General features: G+C 40.9%; 1 protein-coding gene across 1 annotated transcript; it reads right to left on the minus strand.

Annotated features, from left to right (window-relative positions):
* Positions 1-65: 65 nt before the first annotated feature.
* On the minus strand, positions 66-22262 carry nsd3 (nuclear receptor binding SET domain protein 3). The gene is made up of 26 exons (XM_044025710.1): positions 21793-22262; positions 18800-19647; positions 18111-18359; positions 17080-17242; positions 16811-16965; positions 15632-16255; positions 15512-15555; positions 15234-15364; positions 15040-15140; positions 14582-14627; positions 14333-14463; positions 13925-14050; positions 13681-13807; positions 13264-13464; positions 12715-12894; positions 11171-11317; positions 8593-8749; positions 7440-7642; positions 7231-7343; positions 6991-7137; positions 6785-6907; positions 5853-5969; positions 5617-5758; positions 5405-5511; positions 5075-5279; positions 66-4569 (listed from the first exon to the last, which is right to left on the minus strand). The coding sequence occupies exons 2-26, from the start codon at positions 19601-19603 to the stop codon at positions 4298-4300; spliced, it is 4815 nt and encodes a 1604-aa protein (XP_043881645.1). The 5' UTR covers positions 19604-19647; positions 21793-22262; the 3' UTR covers positions 66-4297.
* Between the last annotated feature and the right edge of the window lie 1285 nt (positions 22263-23547).

Below are 23547 nucleotides of genomic sequence, written 5' to 3' on the forward strand. Positions count from 1 at the left end.
GATCAGTGTTTTTTCTTAACTCAAAACAAATAAAAATAAAAAATAAATCACATAGAGCGAACATGTTTCACTGAGACAGAGTACAGCTTTATTAAAGTCAAACTTCAGGCATGTCTGAACTCTTCAAACTCAACTTCTGAATGAAAAAGGACAGAATCAATATTCTCAAATAAAAAGACAGTCATGTACAAAAAGAGAGAGTCGTCTCAACAGTCACACACATTTAGAAGCAGAATTGTACAAGCAAAAAGAGCACGCCACAGTAACATGATTCTATGCAAGTTCAATGTAAACTATTTACAAGTTCCTCAACAATATGCATTATGCAGTAACACAGGTTGAACAGTAATCAACATGGTATTTTTGTGTTCATCCACGTTTTACTTGAAGCAACACCACGAAGATAGATATGACCCCAGTTAGAGTTACTGTAAGCAATTTTACCACAAGAAAAAGATGATGAGTGCTTATGACGGTGAACGTATTTAGTCCAACACTATTTCTCCTCTGAGAGCGTGTCATTTAAAAACGTATTGACGTTAGGCAACATTGCACAAAAAACAAAAGACATCACAATGAACAGAAACATACCCTTTGACATACTAATTATTTTATATAAAAAAATTATAGTAATTTGCAAATTCCTGGACACTTTGAAAAACCCCGAAACAGAACTCTTCATATGTCTTTAAGGGTCACTTAAATGAGAACAAACATGCCGTCTTCTCAAAGAAACAAATGTGGGCACTACCAACAAAACACATACATCAAAAAGTATTTTTAGTGAATGAAATGATGCATGCTGGGACATTTGTATGAGCTGTAATACTGCTGCTGTGTCAGCTGAAGGGGACAGGAATTGACCAATTGGCACAAGGTAAGATGATCAGTGATCAGTGGGTGTAAGGAAAAAAAAGGCTTTTTGGTTTTACAAAATCTCTGTGCAATATAGAAAAGGGTAAAATAAAAAAAACAAACAAACAAAAAAAGCATTCTGAAGACACAAAGTAGATTAAACCAGTGTGTGGTGTTAGAATCATGCATTTTGTACAGAACAAGTCACCCTAAAAAGAATGCTTTAAGACCAGTTTGTCATAACAACCAATCGGCATTTGTTTTTTTCTGAAGCCACAAACACAAGAGTCAAGGATGCCTGATTATCACATACTTAATGAATCCTATGGAAAAACACCCCAAAACAAATACACTAATAAATAAAAATATAGAAAATTCAAGTTTCAACTCGCAGACCATGTTGAGTATGCAAATTTTAGCTTAGTATTTTCATGGATTAAAATTTTTTTGACAATTTCCTGGAGTTAGTTAATGATAAAAGAAGTGAGAAAATGTAACATGTTAACCGTTTGCACATTTACAGACATGTTATTTAATTCGAAACACACAAAAGGGTGAGGTTCTGGTGTGGTTTAACACCTTTGTCCAATTATATGCCATAAAGAAGTCCAGGTCACATCAAAATCATGTTTGGCTAATTGTTACTTTACTTTAACATGTGAATGTACAAGATTAATCTACGACAGCATGACTAGTTTTCAGGTCAAATGTGTATTTGTGACATGTTGAGACTTGAAGAATATTTCTACAATGAATATAATATTTCTAATACTTTTGTTTAATTTATCCATTATCCAATATTATTCTCTCTTAAACTGCTGGATAATATAACAGTACTGTGATTTAAGTGAATACAGTTTTTGTCCAAAATGTTGAGAGGTGTTGAGGTGCGGTTTTCAAATGCATGATTTATGTATTAACAGGCATAATACTTGTTCAAAATAACAGTACATTTATGAACTACCATTAACTACAGTCTTTAAAATAATCATTAAGGTAACATTAAAAATGAACATTGTAACATGCATAAAGAAGGATTAATCACAGGACTGGTATAATAGCAGTAGAATTGATGACATGTACCTAATAAACTGGCAGCATAATTTGTCTAATAATGGATTCAAAGAAACCAGAAACCTTGGCAACGTTTCACCCTGTGGCTCGGGCTTTAAACACCCTCAACACTGGAAGGCTTAAAAACAAAAACACCCTTTTTTTTTTTTTAAGGAAAGAAAAAAATTAACAAAACAGCACTAATCAGGGAAGTGACAGGCAAAAATGCAGAGTCATGATTACAGGGAAGCTTCTTCCTATGATAACCATTGAGTCCAGGTTAACACAACACACAAACCGCACTGAAAAAAAACTTTACATTCCAATATTGAGCCGCTTCACGCTGCTTTTTAACACCAGTTACAGTGAATGATGACACAGGCTGATGAGCAGCAGCTGTCACCAAATGTGGAATCATTACACCAAAAAAAAACCAAAACAAACCAAAAAAACAACTTACATGTGCAATGACTTGCTGCAGATATAATATTTTTTTAAAGAGTCTGTTTCACTTACACGGTGGTGAGAGGGAGACAAATCACTGTACTGGTGTTTGGAAAAAGAAATCTGTATAAAATGTGGTGCAATAAATACAAAACAATTTGACAGATGAGTGATTAAAAACACTGTACATAAGTTTTGTACATTATACTGGACTGGACTGTTGCAATACCATGTCTTTATATAAAGCCCAGCCTTGAGGATGTCCTCCAGGTGGAAAGAAGTGTCCCTCGTAGACACGGAGGACTTTTTTGTATGAAGCCAGGCTGGCAGTCATTTCTACATGTGCCCCCAAAAAGAGGAAGAAAATTTTTTTAGGCCACTTTTACGCAAACGGAAAAAAATAAGAAGACGCCCAGCACTCACCACGTTTCCGATCAAGAGGAAAAAAGTTGAAACACAGTTTAAATTCCGACATTACTACAAGAAGAGGTATCCATTTTTAAACACTTGTCATATGTTCTTATAATATACATTTCTGTATATGACCTAGCTAAATTTTATAGCGACAAGCCGTGTGAAAGTGCTTTTCAGAGAAGTTTGGCAAAATAAAAAAAACCCAGAGGAATTAAAAGAAGAAAGCATTAAAGCGGTCACAGTACACAGCGTTACTGAAATGGACTGCATCTGGGCAGTAGCTGCTACAGCCAGAATCAAACTTAAGGCCAGTTAACAATACTTTTAAGACAGCACCAGTGATCACAAGCTGGGCTCCTCCATCTACAAAAACAAATAACCAAAACCGGTAGGAGGAAATGTGAGAACAGAACCTTTATCAAAAAGAAAAAAAAAAAAAAGAGAAGAGAAAGATCTGTGTTGTTTTTTGTTTTGTTTTTAAAAAAGAAAAGAAAAAGCATTTCCTTCTTCCAGGCACAACCAGAGAGGCGAGGCTGTGACCTTTCTGATCTATAAGTACTTTACAATATTATGAGCCAATTATGTACACAATGGCGAGTGAGACTGTCAATATGAAAATCACAAGTACTTCTGTAATGTCATACCATTACACTATATACCATTATAATTCACCTTAATAGGACTATTTTCACAAAGAGGTCTGCGTAATGCTTAACACCTAAACAAACAAACAAACAAACAAACATAATACACCACTCACTGAGATTAAGTGAGAGAATCTGTCTGTAAACATTAACAAACATAGATACTGTATATAATTATATTCATCTATACCCATAAGTATATTAAAATCGTGTTTAAGGAAGTTTGGAATGTAGTGTGGTCCTGAAAAAAAAAAAATTGCACAAAATCAGTCGCTCCCCTCTCCGCCTTTTCTGCAGGGAGAGGAGAAAAATACGATACGATGACAGACCACATCGGGGAGTGATGGAGAGAGAGAGAGAGAGAGAGAGAGAGAGAGAGAGACAGGGGCTTCCATTAAGCCACCTGTTATTTGAGATGCCGGCCAGCGCTTACAGCAGGTAAACAAGGAGAGGAGCAGCGTGGTGGAGGAGAGGGTCAGCCTTACATCTCCCTCCACCTCACTCAGTGAGTTCTTCAAAGTGCCGGTAACCGATGTTGTGAAAAACATAGAAAAATTTTGACAGCTGTAAAAGTAAAACAAAGAAGTGTAATGAGGTGGTGGTCTGGGCCCTCGGATGGACGCAGTGGAGCTGTAAAGAGCATTAGTGGTGGCAAGAGAAAAGGGAAATTGGTGCATAATGATGCCTGGTCACTTCCCGTGCCAACACTCCAGTCGCTCTGCAGTGTTCGTCGGCGTGTCTCAGCGCTAAATAGCAGCCATTACACTGGTCAAAAAGCACTGTATTCCCTTTAGTAGTGCACTGCTTCTGATCAAAGGTGGACTGGAGGCAGGGAGGCCAACACCAGCGCACTTTACAGGGAATGAGGTATTGAGGGAGCTGCGGAGTCACTCTGCGGCCTGCTGACCCGTTTCCGGCTCCGGCTCCTCTTTGACCCTGACCGGGCTCAGAGCAGAGTGTCGTCCCTGAGTCGAGCTGGAGTTGGAGTCCAGGGGACTGAGGGGGTTGTGACTGGAGCAACAGGGACGGCCCTCCAGGGAGGAGGAAGTAAGTGCACCAGCCTGGTGATCCTGGCAGAATGAGCGAGGGCAGAAATCACAGAACGATGTGGCGGGGGCGCTGCATATACTGCAGTCATGCCACGGACATTCCCAACGTCCTGCAGACAGGAAGAGAGGCGATTATGGAGACAGTAGGTGGATCAAAGCAGTGATTCCCTGCTGAGGGCATATCAAGTACAGTACAGTAATAAGTAGGGCGGATGATTTGAGATTTTTCTGTTTGTGTGTATGTTTCAGTTCAATATTCGCTGTAAATGGATTTAAAACATGACACACCATTTAAAAAAAATTTATTCTAATGCAAAGTCTAGGGCTTAAAGATATAAATAAATGTATAAATTGAATGATTTGAACTGGTAAAGATTATAGATCAATCAAAAATGGAACAATTAATCAAAAAAGTCAAACTTTTTTGATGAATGACTAATTAAAGTGACTTTGTTTTAATATAATTTAACTTTAATATTTTAACAATTAACTGTTCAGAAGCAGTATAGTTAAAGTGCATCAACTCAGAGCAAGAAAAACATCAGTAAGATTCTGACCTGTATCTTTACACACAAACATACACACAGGCACACATGCTCATTTTTTTTTCTCTACCGTATGGCGGCTTTGTAAGGTTGAGACACAGCAGGTGGTACGCTTTCGGGCAGTCCTTCCTGTCGCACATCACCAGCTCTCCTCCTTCTCCACAGCAAAAACAGAAGTACTCGTGTGTGTGTTTACCCTCCAGCCTCAGCTTCCGCTTCTTTGGCTTCAGCTTGGCGTTCCTGGCCTTCTCCTCTTTCTCTAGCACAACGGCACTCTGCAGAGATACAGACAAAGCCAAAAAGGGTTCTTAATGAAACAGAGCTTGCAAAAGCCAGGATTGCTCTTGGATTATAGGGAGGTAGGGCTGGATTCAGGGTAATGGCAATAACAGATCCTCACCACTGGCTGCACCCCGAGGAATCCAGAGCAGTTGTCTGATCCACAGTGACAGGACGTTCTCCTGTTGCCGACGCAGTGCAGGTTGTAGTTGAACGTCAGCTCTGTGCCTGCAGGAGCACCACAGACAAAGTCCATATGGATCATCTAGCTTGCTTTGAGCCCAAAAGAAGAAATGTAAAACGGTATGCAACATGCACGTGACAAGAACTTACCAGCCTCAATATCACAGAGGGTAAAGAGCCCAATGCGAACATCTCCGTTTACCGTCCACTTCTGGGTTTCACAGTTTGGGCTGCAGCTGTGATTCATGAACCGTGACGAGTTTCCTTTTGGGCCGGCGTCTATCACACGATCCTGTGAGGCGATACGGATCAAGACAACAGGATTTTAGACATGCTTGGTGGAGGTCTCCCCTCAGAACAGTGTTGGTCAGACTCACTGATGTTACCTTGGTGAGCGTGAGCATGTAGAAGTTGGTTACGTGGTTTTCATGGGCACGTTTGATTCGCTGCTGGCATTCCTCTGAGTCTATCACTTCTCCCACATACTCTGTCACAAAGTCACCCTGGAGAAAACATAAAACCACCTCATTTGTACATGGTTATAGGCACCACACAAACACTAATTTATAGTCAGGACATCAGAACAAAGAAAAAAAAGTAGAATCACATATCATCCATATACCATAAAGATAATCTCAAAGCTTTACTAAGCACACACAACATGCTGTAAAGAGCGATGCATTAGTAAGGGCTTCACATGTCTGACACTCTGCAATAATCATGTTCACTGTGTGTGTGTGTCATGTTCTTTTAAGAGAAAAAAAAGATCCCCTTGGTTCAAATCAGATTCAATTCCACTTCAATACCGATCAGATTTATGAATCAATTCATAACTACATATCTGTCTTACATCGGACTTTCATGTGAACTCAACTGATCTTTAACAGTGCACATAAGCACACTGATACCTTTTCTAGAGGACAACACTCGTCCTCATTGTTGTTTGGCTTTTACTTGAAAAACATGTCAGCAAAAGTCCACATGGACTCTAATGTGTCTAATCTCACTCATGGACCCATGCTAAAGTGACACAAATCTGATTTGAATATTGACAATTAGAAAAAGTCAAATCTGAGTCACATCAACTGTAAAAACAAATCAGATATGAGTTACTTCAGCCTGGCAATCTGAAGGTAAACATAAAAGGAAAATGACAAAACCAGTGCATTGTTAAATGTTTGACAAGGCTACACACAGCTACAACACAACCTACAAACAAAGCCAATGAAGGTATACAGCAGCCCCTTAAGGCTGAAGTCCAGCTTGTTGATACGGATTTTGGTGAAAGATTTAGACTTTAACCAAGGTTAAAACACACCTTCCTGAGAGTCTGGTTAGTTCTGAGGCCCCAGCCGCGGCCTTCTGTCCTCATCACTTCCGTCTCTGCGTACTGCCGCTTGGAGAAACACTGGTTCTCACAACTGTCTCCTGCTGGACACACCTGGACAACAACAATAACATGAAAGCATGCAACTTCATTCAAAAAAATAACCATAGAAAAACAGTAACAAAAAGCACACGGACCTGCGGATGACACTCGTACTGCAGCATGCGATTGAGACACTGGGAGTCGAGGCTGCAAGGACGCTCATCTGTTGGTCTGCAGTTGCATCGTGGGATTTCTGACAAGTCAGCAACATGAACCTGCACTTTCCCCACTGGCTTGTTGGACTGGCAAAAGAAATCACACTCACCTCGTAAGTAAATAGTTTCAGCTTATGAAGTGTTCAGCTCGTGTGTGGTGAGACATGAAAATGATGTTACCTTTATACATTTGTAAGGTGGAGGTTTGCGAGAGTTGCGTTCTTGCTCTAGAGCCTCTCTGCTTTCCCGCTGTGCCTTAAGCTCCTGAAAACGCCTCGCTGCTTCTTCCAGAGCTAAAACACAACACAAATATTCCAGTCATGTATCCTTCCAACTGCTTCAAGAGGGTAAAATCTATAGAAAGAGAAAACTTTGAAGGAAGTACTCACCTTTCTTGAAGGTTTTGTTGATGTTGATCTGACCAGTGACAAAGTTCTTATCATTCTCCACGTAAGGGAAGACACGGCCCTGGTTGATCCAGTAGTAATCGTGGGAGCCAAAGAAGAAGACGGGGAAATCACCGATATCGTGGCGAAGGCTCTGGATGTTTGATGGCACCAAGCGGGGATTGCAGATTTCTGCTGGCCACCACCTGCAAGACAACAGGAGTATGTTCATAAAGAAAGGGAAGATGAGATGAAATGAGATGAAAGTTAGAGAAAGTAAAAACGATTCAATGCACAGGAGTGTCTGGCAAATAATTACTTTCTTATCTTTTTCCAAATGTTTGACTAACAAGTTTAGAGTTTGTCTAAGGCAACAAAAGCTCGGTCAAAATCAGAGCTCATGCTTATTAAACTGTGACCTTTAACGACCTGCATGTTTGCCAAAATGGAAGCATGCGTCACTTTTGTCCACATTGCCACATTTAAATCTCACACTTGCCAGTTAATTATAAACTATGGCATAAATTACAGGGCACAGCTGTCAGACACCAACATTGCTTGATATTTCTTGAATAGCTGTATCTACAGTATAACATTTGGATCGCGGTTCATTTTACGGACGAAAAAGGAAAATTCAAGGATGAAAAGACAAATATTTTTGTCAATATAAATGCTATGAAATGACAAAAAAAACCAAAACACATTCATCCCATTTAATCCCCATCATGCGAATGAAAAATCAGTTTCTTCTGACATTTAAATGGGTCACAAATATGTGGTTCAACATTAAGAAAAGCTAATTCAATAAAACAGCCCACATTGTCCCTTTTAGCAAAAGTCACTTAAATAGTACATTTGGAGTGAATTATGTATTTTCTGGGGGACTTTTTTCGGCAGCAGATTAATCCATCAGATGGATAGTGTGAGAGTTACTCACAATAATCCTCAGTGCCTGAGTTCATTGTAATGAAGGGAAATGTTTGAGTGAAGAAAACTACAGCATCTGGACATGTCCACAGAGGAATTTTCCTGGGATATCTTTGTAAACAGGAAGCATGAAGACTATCATCAGACTCCTTTAAATGTAATCATACCATGAAGTACACAGCACAGCTGCACAACCCTCAGCGGTCTGTGAGCAGTTCACACGGCGTACCTGTAGTTGCCCAGTTTGACCCAGACAATTTGTTTGTAGTGAGGTTTCTTTCCTGCCCTGCAATCACTGCAGGACCATGCGCCGTCCGGCATCTCCATCTCCAAACACTCCGGGTGGAAGGAAGCTGGGCATGAGTCGCAGCACAGCAACTTGCCTCCTACATTTGTATAGATGTACACATGTACATGTGTATGTGTGTGTGTGGAGTGTGTGTGTGTATATAAATATGTGTGTGTGTGCATGCGTTGTGGGAAATGGGTATGCAGAGAGAGGAGGAGTGTATGATTAGGTGATGCACCTTAATCCCTGGACAAACTCTGAATCTTATTTGCAGACAAGCCTGAGAAACATATAAAGACTCAACTGAAGCGGAAGAGGGAATCGAACGATGCAGCAAGTCAGGGTTCTTCAAAATGAAGAGTGATATGAAAATATTTTTCTTTGGAATATGGGGAGCAAAACTTTAATCCAAAGCTACTGTAATAACCGTAGCTTTGGAAATGTGATTCTCTGGAAACGTGATTATCAGGCTGCTAACTTTCACTGCAGCAGCTACAGCCTGTCTGGCAATCAGATTCAGAGCACTGTACCAAGACCAGTCTACGGGAAATACATGCGGCAGCACAGGAACAAACTGAGCCAGCAAGTTAACATCAAATCATGGTTATATTCAGGTAAAATATTGGCAAAAAGCAGGCATGCCTGGAAAGCAAATATTTCCCCATCATACATCCCACACAGACCAGCTTGCATGGAATCATATACTTTTAGGATATTGTAATTCGGTAAACATTTTTCTTTTTCCTTAAATGAAATGGAATAGTGATAAATGTAACAAGTCTATTGCTGATTGGGATTACATTCCATCCAAGGCAGGTCAAAGCTCAAAACAATGAAGAAAGCCAACATTTGTTTCAAGCTGAACATTTCAATCAGAAATAAAACTAAATTGCAGTAAACATAAAAAAAGGGCTTTTTAAATCAAGAGTGCGGAAGCAGAGAAACAGTGCACCTCCAGCAGCAATGAGCTCCACAAACCACGGACTGAACCTCAACTAATCCACAGCATCAGCATCAGGGTATCAGACAGCAGTTAGAGGATCAGAAGCTTAATGACCAATTTTTCTTTGTCAACAGAGACATTTCACTCATTTAAAATGAAAATATCAAATGAATGTATGAATGTTTGTTTTGTCTTGTTTATAACAGGTTTTTTTACATATATACCCAGATTGACTGTTCATGCAAAGTACAAAACAATTTCACAATGGGCCTCGTGCAAGAACCACTCACATGAATAGATCTCGTCTAATGTGGCACATAAAAGTCATTAAACAAACAAATGATGTAAGGGAATTGGCTTTAATTTGATTAATTAATATAATTATAAATTAATAAATAATTGATTTACTACTAAGAATAAGGCCTGTGATTTTCTTTAATCATACATGAATAGGGTGTTACCAGTATAATATGGTTTTCAATGACACCAAAGCCTCTTACCTAATAGTTAAATTCATTTAAAAAAAAAATGCAAGCAAAGTGGTCTGTGTCCAATACTCTCTGTGTGAGCATGGTGCTTCAGTTTTGAACTATAAAGGCCATGGCTGCTGACAGTTCTGGAAATATCTTAGTATGTATTCCTCGAGTTTCCAATTCATTCTGACGATTGACATTTGTGCTAACAATGATGCAGTGACCAGGTCAAATTCATCAGCCTGAAGTGAGCAACACGTTTTTTTCCACATCACACATTTTACATGGTCATAGTAGGAAAAGCACGGATGTTTTTAATAACAAAAATTGCTCTAGGTACATTTCAGTTCTCTTTACTGCGTCAATGTTTCCTTCACTTGTGTCTTCCCTCAAGTGTTCAACTCTCCAGACAGACAGATTACACTTGGAGCTAAGTTTAGAGAAATGAGACATTGTGTTTTCTGAAAATTCATCTCAGCACAACAGAGCACTCGCAAGTCCTGGTGTTTAGCTTAATGTCCTCAGCAAAGGAAGGGCTCATGCATTCTCACTCATGGCTGCTCAGAGAAATACAAGTTTTGGGATGCCATTAAAAATGGAGGATCCAGGTCGAGTGAGGATAAAGGAACAGCCAAATAAGAGAGTTGAAATGTACCATCCCTTCATTTCAAGTGTCCATGTAATCAATGGCAGTGTGACAGTGAGTCAACATGCACAATTAAAAAGGACCATGAAACTGAAGCTGCTTAAATTAATTCCTGTTACTACTGACACCTGTGATTTTCCTGCTGTGACATATCGAAATAGAATTTTCCAGTTTGACAAATGCCCAAAAATGAGAGGTTTGGGGTGTAAACACAAAAATGTTCTTGCATGAGGCGCACTGTTGTTGGTTGTTATTGTGTTAGGGAACTTAGCTGAGGTTACTGTGCGCCACTCTGCATTTACATAAACTGCAGGTTTAACCAGTTAATTAACATTGCACCTCAAGGCTTTGAAATGAAAGAAGCGCACAAAGGGGAAACTGAATTAGAACGGGAGCAGGCACAACACAAACACAAACCAGTGGGACAATGGAGAAAAAGAAAAACTTTTCAGTTACCTTTCCCAACATTCTTTTTGGTAGCTGACGAAGGAGAGGGAATCATAGGTAATTTCAACTCAGCACGATTTGACTCAGTCAGAAGGTAGTGGGACTTATAGGCATATGAACTTAATATGGTGTCAGTAAGGTCTTGCACTAACAGCCCTACACAAGACACACAGGAAGAGACGGGGGTGAGCCGCAGTCAAACTCGAAATTACCCAAAATTCACAACAAGTGAAACAGGAGAAATAAACACACGGCCTCTCTATCACTCTCACTCGTACACACACACACACACACACACGTGCACACACATAGTTACCACACAAGAAAGTAACAAGTAAAAAAGGTTGTGCCAACACAAAGAGGCCAAACAGTGCACTCAACCTAGAGTGTAAGTGACAAACAGCAAATCAAAAATGGCTGAGAGCCTTTAAAATAAAGGATAAATTATGTGTTTTCTCACTCATCACCATCCAGGGCTTTTAAGTGGAGTGCAGTGTAACAGCCTGGATCATTCAGTATTAGTAGTGTGATGGAAAACAAACATTACATTTCACAGCACTGCCATTCATGAGCAACAATGCAAACACGAAACATGTAATATTAAAAAGGTAAAATATCCACACATGAAACGTTCAAAGTGTGCATGGGAGGTTTGCACTATTGAGAGATTAGAGCAATTGGTAAGGTTTCAAGAGGTTATAGTCCAAAAAAGATGAAAAACCTGAGATAATTAAATGTATTGAGTAAGAAAAACCTAGTGTACAGGAGTCGGATGACATTGGAAGAAAGTGCGGTCTCTTTTCATTTAATATTGTTTTGAATGTGGGGTGTAAAATTTTACATTCAAGCTCTAATAACCCTAACGACCTTTTCGAATTGTATGCACCCCTTAGAATCCAACACAGGCCACTTGGTTTCCTACCATATCATATGACGGTGACTGTGCACATGAGGGACCTGAGCAAATTCGGTGACTATGGCAAAGGCAGCCGCAGCAGCAACAGCACCCTGGAGATGCAAGCCTACATGAGGGAGACTCCTCTCTCTGCAGACATGGTGGCTTTTGGCTCCTAAAGATCTGTGTGTGCCAGGGACATCTGGCACACAGGATGTCATCACAATGTCATCCGTGGGTAATAATGTAAATAAAAAGAGAGCTGCACTCAATCCTGATCATAATGACAGACATTGGACCGCTTTCCTTGACTACCTACGTAACATTATTACATTTTAGATAAAAACTCAGCAAGTGTTTATTCCACTCTACTCTACTGAGTGATGTTATGAATACTCTAATGCTAGCAGTAGCAGTCTCATAAAGTAACAATTATTAAAACTGTTAATGAAGTAATGTTTGTGGGGAGCAGTAACGGTGGCGTGGGTTATTCAAACGCATTACTGGTCATTATAAATTTGTTCAAACTTGATTTTGACAGCCCTATGTGGTGACATTGAGAACTTCAGCATTAGCCTGCTGCGTTTGGTCAGGGTCACTGCTGAATCTCAGCTGTCAGAGAGAAAGGAGTTTAGAGTGTACAGTAGTGAGAGCTTACCTCTAGCGCACAGGAAGCACCAGCCCACATTGACAGGAGAGGTGAGGAGGCCGTTCTTCTTGGTGCTGCCGTGGCTGCTGCAGATCATGATGTGATGGGTGAGGACGACACTACCCGCTGCCACGCAGCTGTCTCCAGTGTGATAGGCTGACGGACAACGGATGCAACGCATCAGGCGACCTTGATGTGACGCAGAGAAAAAAATATATACTGTGAACAACCGGTACAATTTTTTTTTCTGTGCTCATGTAGCTGTGATACCTTACAGCACACATAGAAAAGGATCACTTAAGTGAATTAGGTCAAATTCCTTTAAGAGGCCCAGCTGTAATTACAGGAAGTCTGCAGGAAGTCTTCTTTAATCTTGGTTCCCTCTAGAAAACTAACTTCTTAGATATTCTTACAGCCCCTGAACTTATCATTTTAGTTTCTTTCCCAAAGCTTTTCATCAATAACATCACCTAATAGCCAAACATTTCCTACACACACTGCTGATGGAGCACTGGCTCACTGCCCTACAGCTTCTAATGCAAACAAACATAATTTTACCTTTACTGGCTCGTTGCAGGTCTCTCTCCAAGCAGCAGGTAGCACAGCTATGTTGAGGGCAGCAGAAGCCTCCGCCTGGACTGCTGGTGGTGCCGGGGAGATTTTGGACACAATCCTCATGATAGTAACAACCGCATCCCAAGACAGAGCAGCGTGTCACCTCTTGGCCAACTGTTTTACAGCTAAAACATGGATGATCGCCTAGAAAAACAATGGCAGAGACACCGTTTGATTGACCGATCAATCAATATTTCTTAATTTCAGTGAATTTTCAACAGCTAAAAATATATATATATATAAAAACATTCTGAATTCTCATTGGTATACAGAAAAGGAAGCTAAAGCTTATTTACAAATACCCCTCATACACACAAATCTGACGATGAAGCGGTGGTTGATCTGCTTTGTTTCACTCACCATTCCTACATTCCAAACATGTGAATTTGCCTTCAGGTTGGGACGTCAGACCAAGACACTCCAGGTGAAACTGTCTGTTACAATCACCTTCGCAAACCACCAAACCTTCTCCATAGACCTCGCAGATCTACTCACAAACACAAAAAAAATATTTTAAGAAAAATAATAGAATTCAACAACAAGAGCTTTGAAAAAAAAACCTGGAGCAAGTAGACAAATTAATATAATTATATACAGCTCTGACCTGGCAGACGGTGTCTCTCTTGTCAGTGGTGCTATCCTGACGAGATAGGCCAGAATCCACAGACTGAGTATCTGAAGCATCTGCATCTGCTGCTGCTGGACTGTCAAGACTCTTCCCGAACAAACCCTGTGACGTCAAGAAAGAGTACATTTTGGTGGTTGGTGTGAAGAAATCCTGGTTAGACCTTGTCAGCAGATGGTTGAAAATGGTAGGTAGAGGTAAACTAATAAGCCAGTAGGCTGATATTTGCCACTATTTATTAAGAAGCACTGATTTATATATTAGCTTTAGCCATGGTGACCTATGGTGAAATTTTCAGGTGTCTTTTTCCAAACCAATAGCAAATAACTGACAAAACAAAAGCCAGGCAAAGTAAAACATATTGGTGTTTCTGTACATGTTGTGTACCTGTGGATCATTGAGACCTCTGGAGTCAGAATCAGAAGTGTCTCTGTACTGAGATGAAGCCATTTCCACATCTGTTGACGCCCTGCTTCGCTTCTTCAGAGGCTTGCAGGCATCTGAGATCTCACTGGCACCTAGAGAATGACCACAGCAGGACAGCAAAAAAATATATAATTGATGACAGTATTTTTTTAGTATACAGGTTTCCCACCATTGAGGTTTACAGGCATGAAAAGAGGTAGGACAACCTACCTTTCTGTGAGCCAGTCCTCGGTGTAGTTTCAGGAGCCAACTCTGCCTGTAAGGAGATTAAACATGGAAGTTTCCGTTACAGTGTTCGGTGGTCATTCTGGTTAACAGGTTAGCTAACCATACTTATATTATATCATATTATTTCATAAAATAACAAAGCCACCTCAAGGCCAAGTGCACATTTTTGAAATTAGTGGAGTGTTTCCCTGACAACTGACCTGATGATCCTGTAAATCTTCTCTCACATCAGTTACATTTGTAAATTCACAAACCTGTTTCCACATCTCATTCTGTTTTCAATATTACTTTTTTGGTATATATTTTTATAGATGAAAAAAGAACAAAAGATTAGAAGGATTGCGGGGAGAGAGTTGTATGAAATACACCAATGAATGCACCTTAACTAGAGGCTTAGACATGTATGTTTGAATGCAGTGCTACTTTTGGAGGACTGTTACCTGTTCCTTTTTGGTTTTCTTCTTAGGGACAGGCTCACTGCCTCTCTCTGACTCAGACCTGCTCCTGACTGACCGCCGCTGCAGCTTCCTCTCCTGAGAACCTGAATCACATGAAAATGTAGAGATTTATCTCTCATGAACTTCACAGTGTCCTTCTATTCATCATATAGTTATCATGTCTGTATTTTACCAACCTTGTGGACTACTGTGGTGTGACCCAGGAGACGACGGCTGCTGCATTCCACCCTCCTCACTCATACGGCTAGCAGGTGAGCCTCTCCTCTCTTCCCTCTCTTCCCCTTCTTCCTCCCCTTCATCTCCATCTCCATCTGCATCTGCATCTCCATCTGCATCTCCATCTCCATCTCCATCTCCATCAGCATCTGCATCTGCATCTGCATCTGCATCTGCATCTGCATCTGCGTCTGCATCTGCATCTGCATCTGCATCTCCATCTCCATCTGCATCTCCATCATCATCCTCCCCTGGACTGGGCTCAGGTTTAGCTCTGCTGTCCTGCTGAGAGCATTAACATGTAAACCTCACCTTACAGGAAAAAATTGTCGCATGCACATTCATTTGTGACACCAACCTCAGGAGAGCAGTATCCCAAGTCGGGCTGTCTGGCCTCTCTCTCCACTCTCTCCTCCTTCTCTTCTTCTTTGTCTTTTTTAGGAGATGGAAGTGCTTTTTTCTGTAAGAGAGGCCAGTCACATTTTGTTATCTCCACATTCAGCCTCTTCATGGTAATGGAGAGAGGCAGCAGCTTTCTGGCAGCTGCTGTTTTCCAGGCCCTAACTGGTGGTGGAGAGTCCTGCTGTGCGTCATGACTAGAGTTTTGCTTAGGTGAGCTGGTCTTACGCTGGTCCTCCCTCAAGTTCCTCTCCTCACTTGAGGTATAGGAGTTTGTGTTGTCATCTGTATTTGAAACACTACACTGTCTGCGTGGTAGCTGTCTTCGTGGTGGCTGCTCTCTCTCTGGTGACTTCACTCCTCCATCTTCCTTCTTACTGACTGAGCCACTGGAGCGACGGTTTCGTTTCTCAGGTCTGATGGCGGGTTTCTTGATGGGCGGGCCATCAACGGGGTCAGGGTCAACGTAGATGAAGGTGTAGTTGTCAATTCGCTCCTGTCGCGTCATCACCAAGGCATCCTCAGCATGGCCCACACCCACCTCCCATTGAGTCCGCTCCCGCTGAGGGATGGGCTTCAGAAGCTTGAGAAGAAAATATTGGAAGATTACAATAAAAACTGAAAAGTAAAAATGCTTAGAAACTGCCTTCTAGTTCAAATAAGGTTAAGATTTTGGGATTGTAATCCTAAAGATGAAAACCAAGAGGCAGCACTGAAATCCAGCACTCAAATTATGTTTTTATAGTGTATCCTAAAATCATATCGCTGATGCACATTTGTGGCCTTTGGCTAAATAAATAAGAAAATGTTTTAAATAACAAATGAAGACACAAGCCAAAAGTCATAGAATGCCTTAAGTTAGCAGAATATCATGTCAAAGAGTCTTTTTAAAACTACACTTATAGGTAAAGGAGCTAATATGGTTATTATTCCTTAAGATCTGCATCAGTGTCAGATCAGATATTTTTCTATAGCAGTTATACAAAAGGTTACCCTCTATTCCTTACTCTTTATTTCCCTGCTTACATTTTAAACAAACAAAGGCAAGCCTGGCTTTTGTATTACTGTAAGATAATTACAATTTAATGACTATTCCTCTGAAAAATGACAAAAATATCTCATATTCATGTGTACATACTTTACTTTTCTCGACAGGATTTGTAGCCTTGCGCAGAGTTTCAGCCTGAAGATCATCAAATTGTTGCCTCCCTTGGTAAATGACAATCCTCTTCTCGTGGATCCATGCTCGCTCAGCGACACTGCCAAAAAACTGGACGTGATACTCCCTGTGACCTGCACAGGAACAGAGAAAGTAAGCCAAACAAGCTTTAGTATTTATGCTCTAACATACCTATAGAATGGCCAAGGAGTCAGAGTGTTGAGACTTGAATAAATGTGTTTCATTACCCCTGGTGTTGATGCGAGTGTGGACCTTCATCTGTGGGTCAGAGGAGACCATGCAGGGCCACCAGGGATAGGTGCCCACCTTGGACCAAACCAGATCTCCAATCACAAACTCCTTGCAGAAACCCGTCTCTTGGATTACTGATTGATGATGGACCTTCGGAACCTAAACATAGACATTAAAGGAGACATATTATACCCTATTTCCCCAAGTTAAAATAGTTCCCTGGTGTCCTAATGAACATGTCTGTGACATGCTTTGGTCAAAATACCATAAGGATGAAGCACCATAGCAGTTCAATAACCCTGCCAAAACCGCCCCTTTCAGAACGCTCGGTTTCGTGCATGGTCCCTTTATATGCAAAAGAGACACAGGCAAACACACACCCACTTCTTCCAGGGGGTTTCTGATTTATCCTTTTTACTGCGCTCACTCGCTCAGCTCCTGTTCCCCCCACTCCATTCCTCTCCCCCTCCCTCCACTAGTTCTCTGACAATATCAACATGGCAGCGTGTGCGGAAAACAGCGAGAGTGCCGTCACAGGAAGAGACGTCCTACACATGGTTCAAGCTGAACAGTGCCGAACTGTAAATCAGTTAAAAATCACCGCTGATCGCCACCGTTGATTGCAAGCGGCGATTCCTAATAATAGCTAGGTTTAAAGCAAATATTGAATAAGTTCACAAGATACTCATTAGATGGTGGAAAAATATGTGTCACCACAAAGGAAAAACAAGGTGCAACTTGATGTCGTAAATAAAGAGGGCCAAAATCGCCTGCTGTATCTGCTGTATCGGTTTCTGCTATTTTTCCAGAACAGTGAACTGTTCTACTACTGTTGCGTATTGCATACTGTTGTGTATCAATATGCCAACTTTTCCTCCTCGCTCAAGTGGAAAAACTTAAGTTTTATATATTTCTATTAAGACGTTCAAATTAAAAATGGGCATAAAAACAGCCTAAAAGAAACCCACCTGATGTCAAGTACAGTATGTTTTCTAAAGAAGTAAAACTTAAAAGGTTGCATGATTACCTTTGGCGTCTTTGGTTCAGTTTTAGTGACTGTCTTCTGAGGCTTCTCTGTCTTGACTGGGGGTGTTTCTCGTAGCTGGGGCTGGATGTGGGTGTCCTCTGTCTCGCTTGTAGTACCCGCTTGTGTTTGGCTCTTGTCCAGACTCTGTTCCTGGACTTGTGGCTGCAGCCTTGCACTCTTTTTCCTTTTCTCCTTCTTCCTCTCATGTCTGCGCTGCATCTGAGCTGCCTCCTTTTTCTGAGACTCCTTCTTGAGATAAGAAAATGAAAATTGAAAACTATACCGAGGATCAGTTTTGTTGTTGTTTGTTTCTTTAAAGTCAACTTATAACAGATCCACTCAAGTGCAGTTAGAAAGAGGTTTAAATGCGAACCATGGACTGCAACAAATCTACATTTCAATAAGACAGATTGAACATCAATTTATTGTGTTAAGTAATTATTCTGTATCTGCTACACAATTTTATGTAAGGTGTACAGTTTGTGGGAAAACATAGTTGTTCAACTGAGTCAATATATTTATCTTGAGAGATTTATGATAAATCATTAAAATTCTTCTTGTGCAAAAGCAGCAAAAGCCAGTATGTAGGCCTTGTGAGAACGCAACAGAAAATGCCCATCACAATGTCCCAGTATGCATTCCTGGTTTTGATCAAATCTGGATAATCACCACATGCATGCACACATTACCTGCAGCTCTTGCAGCAGATCTCCACACAGCGCAGATTCAAACAGCTCTTTTCCATTCTGGTACGTCTTTATGATCTTTAACTTGATCTCCGGAGAGCTGGTTTTCTTCAGCACCCCACCTGGGGTGTTAGACGACTCGTGGGAGGGTTGAGAAGAGGGGGTACTGTCCACAAGTGAAGGGGGTGGAGTGGAGGAAGGCAGGTGTAAAGGAGGAGGAGGGGGTAGAGTGTGGGTCATGATGTGAGGTGTCTGGGAGAGGTGGTGCTGGGGGGGCAGTGGCGGCGGGGAACTCTGTGGGTGTGGGTGGGTTTGTATGTGAGGTGGGTTTGAGTGGAAGTGTTGCACGTGGTGATGATGATGGGAGTGATGGTGGAGGTGGTGAAGGTGTGGGTGATGTGTGGGCAACGGGGGAGACACAGGAGACAAAGGTCTCTCCTGCAGACCTGGGCCTCTCAGGACCGTCCCTTCCCCTGGTATGAGACCATGCTCACTGTAGCTGCGTATTGCCCCGTAGCCGTTAGCTGAGCCGTTGGGAAACTGCGAGTACATGGAGAACTTGGCCTGTGGCTCGTATATGCCCAGACCTGGCGGGAAGCCATTGGAGACCTGCTGCATGTCCTCCGAGGCTGACGGCGGGTAGAACTCATCCAGTGCAGCATCGTAGGAGGGACCACCATCCTCGCCCGGGTCACTGCCGGTGTCGCAGGTGCCTTCCTGTCTGATATTGGCTGAGTCAATGAGCTGAGGGGGTTGCTGAATTGTATTTCCCATGATCCCTTGCATGAAAGAGAAGGAGAAATCCATTGTTGGGCTCCTGCATCCTTAACTGTCTTTTTCTTTGACTGGACCTATTAACAGTGAGATAATTACATAAGACAAAAGTACAGTGAAACTTTGGTCAGGCTAATGTATTCTCTATGAAAAAATATCAAGGCACACAAGTTTGTCATTCAAAAATCACATTCTACTCTACGCATGACCCTTTTAGGCCACAAATGGACCAACAGTACCTGTCACTCTGCATGATGCATTCCTTGATCATATATAATCTATCATTACTTTCATTTTAATAGCAATTAGGTGTAAATGGGAATTTGAGGGTTGTTGTTTTTCATTTATACCCGCCTGGGATGTTTGGTGCATCTTTTGTCAGACTGCATATACACATACATATTGCATTCAAAAAATATAAATAAATAATAAATACATTTTCTTCTGATGTTGTGTATTAGCAGTGAATATTTTCTAAACAAATATTGCATGTGTGGCAAACAAAAGAACTGCCAGGGCTCTGGAGCATTATCACACTTTTCCTGGCAGATGCTTTACAAAATTATAAGAAACTGTGAAACATGCAGCGCTTTCCTGAGAGTACAGCTCCAGTCAAATCTAACCTCCATTCATAATAAACTCAGAGATGCACTGAATCATCTCTGTTGACCTTTTTGACTGTCATTCACTAACACAGACACTGACCTGGGCTGTGTAAATTGAAAAAAATTTCAACTAATTGAATAATTTGTTAAATGTGGTGCTTTTTACTGAATGGTAGTTTTATGGTGTGAATTGGAGAAATACTTACAGAACAGCTCTCATGAAAATGTATTTGTGTTGCTGCCACAAAAATACATCAAACATTAACAAACACAAAAAATACCATCAGCCAAATTGTTATTCCAAATACCTGTGTCAGTATGGACCCAGATTTTCATGATTGCAAAAACCAATTAGTTGACTGATTGAACCATATAATAACCATATAGACAACACATATAATTATAGAACTGATAATAAAATAGATTTTAGTCAGATATATACATATAAATAAAATATTTGGTCAAATTCCAATAAGGACATGGAGGTGTCCAAATGAGTTAGATACGAGTAAGTGGACATAGTTGCCCTAACTCATAATTACAAAGGTAAGTGGACATATACGGTCAAACTTAAGGAAACAGGACAAATCCTCAGCCAACAGCTTAAACCTTTGACTGAGAAGTTCTACATACTCCAGCCTGCATGACAGCCATTAATAAATTGTGTGGTGCCTCTTTTTTGTCAAACGAGCTGGATATCATTTAGTGTTTTTCTTTATTTCATCAACACAAACACATGGCATCCAAAGCAAAAACAAGCCACTGGTGGCTGCTTAGCTTTCCCCCACTTACATCAGACACATTTGATATGAATTACGATTTTGAGTCAATGTGGTTTAAAAGGTGGAGGGTTGCGTGTTCAGTCAAAGGACTAACCCACCGACAGTGATTTCATTTGTGTTCACTCAGGATACATAACGGTGATGTAAACATCCATAAAGTAACATCTAATGGTCGACACACGCCTACAATCCACTCGTGGGTTTATTTTTGGGATCATATGTGGTGTCAAACACTACAACACCTCGTTAAAACTGAGTCGATATGTTTAAAAATGACTGCGCAAACCATGGAAATGTTTCATGAATGATCTGATAGCTTTCTGTCTGCAATGTTAGCCTTAAGCTACCTGACATCAAAAAAGGGGGGACTGTGTTGAAAAGAGGTGAATCGTTTCCAACCGTTGGACAACAAACGCGCAAATATGATACGAATTCGTGTCTTTTGGTGCGCGTGCACACCCGCCTGCACTCATTGTTGCTCAATTTGTGCTGTTTTTGTGCACATGGAACGAGATGAAAGGAGGGGGAAGCTAATGCTGGCTAGGCTAACGTTCATTTGCCAATATGGCTGCCTTTGCCCCTTTAAATCAAATTGTCTGGCGTGATGATTATAAATCCATCACAGACGGGTTTGAGGAGAAAATGTGCCTGAAAACAAGCGACCAAACACGGCCAGCGATGGTGGGAAGAGGCGACAACATGTATCGACAGCAGCCGAGGCAAACACGCTTATCGCTAAAGAAGAGCAGGGAGAGAGGGGGAGCGAAGGAGCAGCACAGATATTGATGCCGAGTCGAGAGATGCAGGGAAATTTTAACAGAAAAAATGTCAGTACCTTCAGCGTGTCCCATTCTAAACACATACACCAGCCAGCAACCTTTCCTCGTTTAATCTGTGGGGGAATAAAAATCGGAAAAACAAAAAAAAAACAATCCTGTAATAGTGATAAAGCGCAGGCCTTTCCTTGTCGGTTTAACGCAATTCTCGAACACAGAGAGAAGGAGGGGGTGTTACGCTATCTGGTCGCTGCCCAATCCCAAAGCTTGACTCTTCCTCAGTGTAGATACACTATTCTGCTGTGCATTTTGGTGAAGAGAAACCTGCTTAAAACACATACTGTGTAGATATATGTCCAGTTCCCAGCCTCCCCTCTGCGTGCACTCTATAATAATATCAATAACCATAGTATATTCCTGTTAATTAAAGCATCCTGGTTCGGTTCCTGGTCTACGGGCCTCTGCAGCTCAGTCGGCGCCAAATCTCACAGATCCAGACCGGACTGGGCTGAGGAAGAGAGTAATAGGTCACGTCAGATATCAGTGTACTTTAGTAACGAGGGATGTGGGTTATAAAAACGGTGGGGGTCAAATGTAAGAGCCAGATTTTATTTTACGAGAGAGAGCAAGAGAGAGGGAGACGCCCACTTTAAAAAGAAAGAAGGAAATGAATGTGGTGATGGAGGAGGATAAAACCCAACAACAGCCACAAAGGGGATTTTTAATTCAGCCATAATGAATACAAGCTGTGAACACTATTCATTAAGTATTGTTCCATTATAACTACTACCACCCCTGATCACCAGGGGGCCCCAGTAGTGTGTGGAGAACATTTTAACATAAAATCTAGATATATCTATTGTGTTGAGCTTAAGTTGTTTTTGTTTCAGCACATTTGAATATCCGTTGTACCAAAGTCATTCAATTTCACTATCACCACACTGAGTACTTCACTTTGAAAACAAAAGTGCAAATTAATGCCAGGTCAAGGTAAAACTGGTGACACCGGTTTGGTGTAAATAATACAACTATAATGAATGCAATTAATAGTGTTACATTTGTGTCAATAATTATGCTTTTGAATCACATGAATCAAACCAAACAATGCCATACTGTAGATCAAAAAATCTCCAACATTTAGAAGGGACAGGAGTCTGGTGTATTTAGTGACAGCACTGCTGAAAGCCGGGGATCACGAGTAAAATCTCAACCCGTTCAGTAATAGTTTCGTTCAGTGACAGTGTCAGAGTCTGTGCTCTGGTCGTACAGGAAGTACGTAACACATTTTTTTGATTAACTGAATCATTAGAATCAGTTAATACACTGAAAAGAACTGCGTTACTAGTCACTAGTTTGTGTCATGTACAGTATAAAACAATGTTGGTTTTGAGAAGCCATGCTGCGACGATCCTTCCCATGTTGAGGAGGTACTATATTAATGGAAAACAATGTGTCTGATACCCAAACCGCGTAGAGTCGAGCTGTGCCGAGCGAGTGGTTCAAAAGCACCATAATAGTCAAGCACCAGCTACTCCTAGGTTAGGGCCCCATAAAGACTTGGGCCAACCTTGACGCCTACCACTACTGTTTCTACTTAGCACTGCTACTACTTTAATCAACTTTTAAATCAATTAAAAAATAACATTACAGTAACATATCTATAACTATGTCCATATTTATTTATTCAATAACATACATACATGCATATGTTCAACAAGCTTTCTTGACACATTTCTACAAAAGTGATTTAAAAAATAACTGCTGTCTTGCAGAAATGACAACTAAATATCGTAGTGCATGAATGGCCAAATGAG

The sequence above is a fragment of the Solea senegalensis genome, linkage group LG5, assembly GCF_019176455.1.
Source record: "Solea senegalensis isolate Sse05_10M linkage group LG5, IFAPA_SoseM_1, whole genome shotgun sequence".
Taxonomy (NCBI): Eukaryota; Metazoa; Chordata; class Actinopteri; order Pleuronectiformes; family Soleidae; genus Solea; species Solea senegalensis.

What these genes read in the sequence shown, in the direction of transcription:
- nsd3 (XM_044025710.1), bottom strand. Translation starts at nt 19,603, where the DNA reads ATGGATTTCTCCTTCTCTTTCATGCAAGGGATCATGGGAAATACAATT. An exon ending in GTGCTTCCTGTGCGCTAGAG is followed by an intron (nt 11,318 to 12,714) that starts GTAAGCTCTCAC and finishes TGTCTTGTGTAG; the next exon opens with GGCTGTTAGTGCAAGACCTT. An exon ending in AGTACGAGTGTCATCCGCAG is followed by an intron (nt 6,908 to 6,990) that starts GTCCGTGTGCTT and finishes GTTGTTGTCCAG; the next exon opens with GTGTGTCCAGCAGGAGACAG.